This window comes from Capra hircus, chromosome 8, assembly GCF_001704415.2.
Source record: "Capra hircus breed San Clemente chromosome 8, ASM170441v1, whole genome shotgun sequence".
NCBI classification, from domain to species: Eukaryota; Metazoa; Chordata; class Mammalia; order Artiodactyla; family Bovidae; genus Capra; species Capra hircus.
Window position 1 is genome coordinate 23,021,980 of NC_030815.1, and position 8,295 is coordinate 23,030,274.

General features: G+C 44.9%; 1 protein-coding gene across 1 annotated transcript; it reads left to right on the top strand.

The window, feature by feature from the left end:
* Nucleotides 4,259-4,842, top strand: LOC108636624 (interferon omega-1-like). The gene has a single exon (XM_018052812.1). The coding sequence runs from the start codon at nucleotides 4,282-4,284 to the stop codon at nucleotides 4,840-4,842; it is 561 nt and encodes a 186-aa protein (XP_017908301.1). The 5' UTR covers nucleotides 4,259-4,281.

Genomic DNA, 8,295 nt, shown 5'->3' on the forward strand with positions numbered 1-8,295 from the left:
TCTAGATTACTGCCCAGAACGTAGATGCCTTTCCCCTTTCCCCGAATTAGTCTTTTTCCCAGAAACAACCCGGAATCTGAAAACATACCACAACATGCTCAGATTTCCAGCCCTCAGTGGCAGCATAAACAGGCATCAGTGTAAATTGCTCTGGGTAAACCCTCTTCCCAGGAAGGGGAGGATGGAAGCAGGGGCAGGTGCAGATATCAAGTTCTAAGCGAAATCCCTGCAAAGCTCCCCTGGGCAGTCTGGCCCCAAAACGAAGGTTCCTCACTGCTCCTGGGCCCCCACGTGCTCCCTGGGCCCCAGAACACCTAGGTCAGCTGGAGGCTCCTGCCTGCAGGGACTCCCCGGTTCTCCTGGTGGATGTGGCACTGGAGTCAAGGCACTGGACCTGGACAGGTTGCTGGAGAGCAGGTCAGTTGCTCTGTTACAGAGAGTGCTGTGTGCCTTCCCGGTCGCTGGGGCGCAGGAAAGTCAGATTTGAGCATCTTGCTGAGCTGAAGCCGTGGGACTGAATTTCACTCAAGTGCTGATTTTGGGGGATTCTTGGTCTCCCAGAGGTGGCAATGGTGATGATCACCATTCTCCAGGGCTGGAGAACATCACCCTTTCTGTCATCAGGAAGGGGTGGCATCTGGTGAGCTTGGTGATGCTGCAGACGTGGGGCTGTGCCAGCCTTTATCAGCTGTTCCCCGCACCTTCCCCCAGATAAGATCTTTAAATAGGTCAGAATTGTCACTTTCTGCACTTTTCTCAATTTTGTCTCCACTGGAAAATTTTTCCCTTCTATTCTGGGCATCAGAGAATGTCACAGCTTCAGTGCTTCTTTTGTGTTATTGTACTGGAAATGAAATATACTCATGGAAAAGTCTCAATCCAAAAGGAGGTATTCATCTACATGAGTCAACTCAGCTTGAAAGAAAAACCTGAGGCTCAATCTCTCTTCTTTAGTCCAAAAGAGAACTGGACAGGTGTGACTCCATAGTCTCTGTGACAGTTTTTAAATTGCACCAATTTTTAAATTGCCACATCTCTCTGCATTTCCTTTCTAAGGCCTAATACATGAGGTTTGAATTCTTCAGTTATTTACAGGTCTATAGCTCCTGTATTCTGGTGGTCTACAGATATTAGTGGCATAATAATGAACATGGGTCAATTCGTAGCATTCTCTTCATTCTCTCACCAAAGTGTGCTGACCACACACACATATGTGACAATGTGCTTGGCGATGTGGATTTCAGGAGCGTCAGGAAGGGATGATGACTGCCCTCCTGGGAGCAGGGGAGAAGACTTTGCAGGCAGGAAGAGGAGGAAGGAGGCAGCACGTGCTCAGAGCAGCTGAGGGCCAGTACTCAGAGCTGATGAAGAGGAGGGACTGGGAGCAGCAGGAAGCTCTACTCTCACACTATCTGGGGCTCCTGAGAGCAGCCGACACCAGACTTCCCTTTCGTCTTCTAAAACATCGAGACAACTTTAGTGGCAGTCACAGAGGACATCCTTTAATTCAAATAATGCAAAGTTTGCAAATTAGCCTGAAAATGTGGAACTGAGTGAATGATAGCAGTCTTTCATATCAATATAACCAATAGTAACCTCTTTACTCCACCCTCAGTCCAACCAAGAGAAGCTCTGAGGGCAAGTTCCTTGACACAGGCAAGGGTCTGCATGCTGAATCCCTAAGTGTTCACTCTAGGAGAGGGAGTGCCCGCAGGATGGCGACGAGCCCTGGAGCCCAAGTTTCCTCCCTTTGAGCAGGGCCTTGTACAGAACGGAGAGAAATCCTACAGCACTTGAAGTTCTTTGCTGAGGAAGAGACTCTAGGAAAGTTGTCCACTCTCCTAGAAGTTTGATGTTTTGTTCCTGGTCAGGGATCTAGATCCTATAGGCCACAACCAAGACTTCCCATGCCACAAGTAAAGATCCTATCTGTGGCAAGGAATATGGAAGATCCAGCATGCCGCCACCAAGGCCTGGCACAGCCAAATAAATGCATTTAAAATTCTTGAAAAACCCAAAGAAACCCATCCCATCAATGTGATCATATCACAAGGTGGGATATTAGGGAGATTAGGGTTACAATCAATAAAATTCAGTTAACATTTTTAAGAACATAATTATTTTTTACCAAGATTAAGATCAGGATCTTTTGAATCATTCATTCCCTTTCATTCTAGTTTTTTCAAAGCAACTTCTCATTGCTTGGGTGGATTTATCACAGATGGTCTCCTTGACCATGTGAGAGAGGGTCAGTGTTCTAGCACTGGGGTTCTGATTGCCTGTCTCCCATGAGCTGGTGCGTGTGACTTCTTCCCTCTCCCCTTATACAGACCACATATGGATTAAAGGAAAGAAAAATCAGTTGGATTGTCTTACAAAGCTGAGGGCAGTCCACGGACTCAGGACTCGGCCTTCCTTGAGCTTCTGTCAGAAGCAGCCTTGTCCCAGCCTTTCTGTTGTTCATATTGACCTGATCCTTCCCCTCTGCCACAGCCTAGGCCCCAGCTATGCTGCACTGAAGTTTGCTAACCCAGAATATATCACTGTGTCAGGGAAAGCACCCTTCTTTCTTTCATATTCATGACATTAAGACTTACTCTTGTTTTCTGGTTGCCCACAAAACAACTGTGGAATTTTACTTTCTAGCAAAATTGCAAAGAGAAACAAAAAAATCTAACCTCTTGAAAGTGATGCAGCCCCTCGGGCTTTCTTCCCTTCCCTTTCTTGCTCTCGCCTCATCAGGAATTACAACCAGAGAAGGAGCAGTGAGACGAATCCTGTCCAATAAGTCACTAAGTGCATCTAAAAGTTTAAGTGAAACATTACACTCAAGGAAAGAAGGCTATTGCTCCTGATCTGGCAGGCTGGGTCTCAACGCCCTGCTTTCTCAGAGGAGACGGAGACAGAGGAACAGAGATGCCGGGTAGAATCAATGGCCTGAACAAACGACTGTAACTCATTAGATTCTGTGACACAAGCTTCCAACAAGAGATAACCCCAGCACTGAATCTCCTTCCTCCAGCTCAGAAACGCAGTCCAGAACAAGTGTTGAACAGTTTAAGTAAAAGAGTTGAATAATAACTGTACTTGGCAAAGTAGATATTATTTATCTACTAAAAGCAAAATGACTGCAGTTGGAAATTCCTTCACCAACTTCTTTTACACAAACACTCTTTTGCTCTCAGCATCTGAGCACTGCTGATGTTTTGGACACTTGGGGTCAGGAGAAGAGGAGGTCACCACCGAGAACTAGGGTCCTTCACAGAAACGCTCCAAGAGAGAGGATGGGGTTCAGGAAGAGAATTTATTTTCCCAACAAATCAACAAGCCCTCCACAGAAAGGAGATTTTGAGGCCACAGGATGTGGTGAGCCTGTCTGCAGGGAGGGAGTCCAGCAGATGAGGAAGGGGACTCAGTCACTCCAGAGGACAGAGGAGGCTCCATGTGATCTCTCCCTTGTGAGTGAGGTGCTGCTAGGAAAATACAATTGTCCTGGATTTAGAGACTCCTCACCCATGTTCCCTGAGAAGAACCAGGATTCTGGTGGGGGTATTGGCCCATTCTGTGGAGGACGACAGGTCTCCAGCAAGAAAAAGGTGGAAAGAAAGGGTGATGTCTGTAATGGCCCTGACCTTGTGGTTCCCTAAAACACAGCCACATGGACCTGCAGGAACGTGTTCTAGAAGGAGGAAAAACGTGGGGTGAGCTCATGGACTGATAATAATCAGCCTGCTCTTTATATCAAATACTAAGGAAAACCCATCCTTCGTTTCAGTGAGATCAGGAGCCACAGTGATCTGCTAAATCCCTAAATAAATACGGAAACCACAGGGCTGAGGGGCCTGGCTTCCTAGGCAGAGTGAGAGGGGAAACGGAGCCCAAGATGAGGGCTACAGGTGTGTTCCCGGAAAAGAGGAGAGGAACATTTATGCATGAGAAACAGGGAGCAATGATGTGTGTAATCACAAATGCACTTCAGTTCTAACATAAGACAAAGACCTTTCTCATTTGATGATGAATATCCATTTGGATAAGCACATCTGAAGTACTGGGAAAAGGTAAAATTAGTAGTTTAAATAGATGACAATTTCTTTGACCATATTCAGAATACATAACAGAAAACCAAATTAGGAAGTAAAAGTATATAGAAATAACTAGAAAATGAAAACTATCATGTTCCCTATTGAATGGCCTCGCTTAGAAAGCATGGCATCAGAGAACCTACCTCAAGGTTCCACCAGGCGCCGCCTCAGCCAGCCCAGCAGCAGCCGCATCTTCCCCATGGCCTTCGTGCTCTCTCTACTCATGGCCCCGGTGCTGGTCAGTTATGGCCCAGGAGGATCCCTGGGCTGTGACTTGTCTCAGAACCACATGCTGGTTGGCAGCCAGAACCTCAGGATCCTGGGCCAAATGAGGAGACTTTCCCCTCGCTTCTGTCTGCAGGACAGAAAAGACTTCGCTTTCCCCCAGGAGATGGTGGAGGGCGGCCAGCTCCAGGAGGCCCAGGCCATCTCTGTGCTCCATGAGATGCTCCAGCAGAGCTTCAACCTCTTCCACACAGAGCGCGCCTCTGCTGCCTGGGACACCACCCTCCTGGAGCAGCTCCGCACTGGACTCCATCAGCAGCTGGACGACCTGGACGCCTGCCTGGGGCAGGTGATGGGAGGGGAAGACTCTGCCCTGGGAAGGACGGGCCCCACCCTGGTCGTGAAGAGGTACTTCCAGGGCATCCATGTCTACCTGCAAGAGAAGGAATACAGCGACTGCGCCTGGGAAACTGTCAGACTGGAAATCATGAGACCCTTGTCTTCATCAGCCAGCTTGCAAGAAAGGTTAAGATGATGGATGGAGACCTGAACTCACCTTGAGATGAGTCTCACTGACTAAGACGCCACATCACTCCCAACTGTGGTCATTTAAGAGACTCTGAATTCTGCTTTAGCCAAAATATTTATTGAATAAATCAATAAATTCTTTCTCAGTAGTAATAACAAGTAGGTATAAAAAGTATTCAGCTGCACAGGAATCTGTGCATAGCGATGACTCCCTGATGTTATTTATATGTTTCTTTATGTACATATTTTCATTTATTAGTTTATCTCATCATATTTATATTTTCATTTAAAATATTTGTTTACATTGTAATAAAATTTAGAAAACATGTTCATTTCCTTAATCTTCTAATTTGTTTTTATTAAATTCTTATGAGGGAAAACGCGTTTCTTCATTCTGAAGACCTAAATCTTTCTTTTGTCTACATAAACCTATTGTGGAATAGCATTTGTCCATTTATACTATGGAATGCTTCTATTACTTCTCAGCACTTGATTGTCAAAAGGTGGAATTACTGGAATTCCCTGGCAGTCCAGTGGTTTCGACTCCACGCTTCCAGTATAGGAAGCTCAGGTGCCATGGATTCTGCAAGCTACGGAGTGCAGCCCTCCATTCCACCCCTCCAAGAAGAAAAAAGGTAGAAAGGAGTTCTGAAACTGTGGGAAATGATTAGTCCTGAAGTCACAGATAAACTAGTTTATACCCAGTCAACAAAGAACTGTTGGTGTCAGTATCTGGGGTAAGACTCATCTCCTCCAGAAAAGTTGCCAACATGTGGTGCTGACTGGCTGAGCCTGACTCCTGTTACTCTTCCTCCCGCCTTCTCCTCGGTCCTGCTTTACTGAACAATCCACTCCCTTACACTATATCTTCACTGCCTCCAACACAGGAGCTCTGTTCTGTGATGGTTTCTGGCTTCAAAGTTTCTCTGAGTGGAAATCACTGCAAGAGAGCACAAGTGAAGGGAGAGTTCTAGAAGTTTCAAAACCTTTGAATGCAGCTCTGCTATTTAACAGCAGTGTGACCCTGAAAAATATCACAAACACTAAGGAGATGGATATGGCAACCCCCTCCAGTATTCTTTCTTGAAAATCCCATGGACAGAGGAGCCTGGTGGGCTACTGTCCATGTGTCACAGGAGTTGGACACCTCTGCACCAACCTAGCATGCACGCAGGCACGCATGCTGTCCTGATCCTCTTCTTTAACATGTGCAAAATAACAGTAGTTTTTCATAGGGTTACTGTTAGGATCAATGGGCCAATATTACAAGAAGCATAACAGTGTGCCTGGCAGAAATGATCAGGACAGTGAGTCCCAGAGTAGCTGCCCATGGGGAACAGACAGGACAGCTGGCCCGAGGCAGTGACTGAAAGGCAACACTGGAAAGATGCTGGGTCCTTGGTAAAAATATTTAACTTGGGTGCTAGTTTCACAATTTAGTTTGTGAACTCTTCTGTGCTCAATGCTGGAGACAATTCCAATTTCTGTGTTTCAGCCTTCTAGAAGCATTCTAGGAAGTCATAGAAATTCTTTGAAAAAGAAGGATTAGTAGAAAATGCTTTGATCTACTATAAAAATGAATAATAGGGAAATCAGAGAGATCTCCTAGGACTGCAGAGAATAACACACATTACTCCTTAATAATGTTTCTTGCTTCTTTAGTAGGAGTAGTCCTGTACTACTTTCAACCTATTTCTATAATCACCTTCTCAACCCTCTGTTGGGTTTCCGTCTTTCAGCAGCAGTCAGAGGCAGGAAGAAAACAGCAAGGGCAATGCAGGGTGAGGCTCTGCTCTCCAGCCCTGGGCTGGCCTGGGTTTGATCCTCGCTGTTTTCCATAAAGACTTCGGTCCCTAAGTGCTGGCAGGGTCACCTCCTAGAGTCGGTCCTTCTCAGAAATTAGTGCCTTTGAGGAGAGACTGCTACAAGTGTATGCAGGTGTCTTATAACAGAAGCGAGAGTCTTTCTCTGAACAAGGGCCATGAAGTCAATATTATTTGGTCAAAACACATAAACCTTGCACATGCATACTGCCAGCTGTCCATGATAACAATGGTACATTAATCTATATTCAAGACCATATAAGCCCTATATGTTCTCATACATTGACCAAAACAGGATCTTATCATCCTTTTTTAGTTTTTGCCAATCTGACTGGTGACACAGTAGCATCTAGCAGCAATCATTAGTTTTCCTTTTCCTAATTGATGGTGGTTGTTCATCAGTCATACTCCAGTCAGCTTCCTCGTCCATCTCTTGGAATCCGCGTTCGGAGAACTCATGGAAAGAAAAGCAATCTGCAGGCCAAAGGAGAAATGTACTGGAAAACAACTGGAGCCCCAGCATCCCAGAGTAGAGCTGAGGAGAAGAGCTGTGGAGTTGAGACTTTCAGTTTTAAGACCACGGATGCTAGAAAGAGGTGACAGCCTTTCCTCAGTCATATCCACTGGAATATAGGTTCTCTTCGGTGAATTTCTGATCCATAGAGAATGCACCCACTGCTCTTGCACTGTCTCTTTACCCAGGTAAAGGAGCTCATGATTCATTTTCGTTCAAACTCCGTGATCTCCAGCTAGAAGACACACAGATTGCAAGGTCCTCAACCAGATCCCAGGCTGCACACTCACACTGCACTCCTGCCATCTGGCTGGTATCCAGTCTGAATGTCATTTGTGACCAAGGAATTTGTGGTTTTCCTGTATTCAAAGCCCAGAACTGTCTTCTGTCCAAACTGATGAACTAGGTCATGACCTGCTCTAGTTTTCAGGCCTTTAAAAATCTATCCTGATGATGATGTCTCCAAAGACGCATGCTGGAATTATATATCCAACTGCCTATTTCACAGTTGGTGTCTACTGAGTACACATTATGCTGAAATCAAAAGCATTTTAATTGCAACTTTTAAAGAACCTATCCACATGAGAAGACATTTTGAAAAAGTACATGAAACTCTCCAATGAAAAACTGACTAAAAAAAAATGCTTAATAGATGAACTTTGGTTAAAAGAAATGAGAGGAAAAAAGGATTTTGTAAATTGAAATGAGTTATTCAAAATAGTTACTGGTTCATAAGTTTGTCAAACATGGCTTTCGCTCAGATGAAGAGAGATACAAAAAAGTAATATTGAAAACATTATTGATGATTTTGCTTCCATTAAAGCCAGGAACTTAACGTATTGTTGTGGCATAAAGAAAATATTTGAATTTGATGTGAGCTGAAGACTTATACATTTTAAAACATTTTCCAACCAATGAACATGACAGGAGAAATTAACCGTTTCTATTAGTGTTCAATGAAATAATTTTCCCTGTACTAAGGAGCTTCTTTTGAAGTCTCAGTTTTGTCCCCAAGTCTTCCCACTGGAGGGTCCCAGTATCTAGTAGATTCCCATCCAGATTGTAGATACCTTTCCCCTTTCCCGGAATTACTCCTTTGCCCCATAAACAAGGGCTTCCCTTG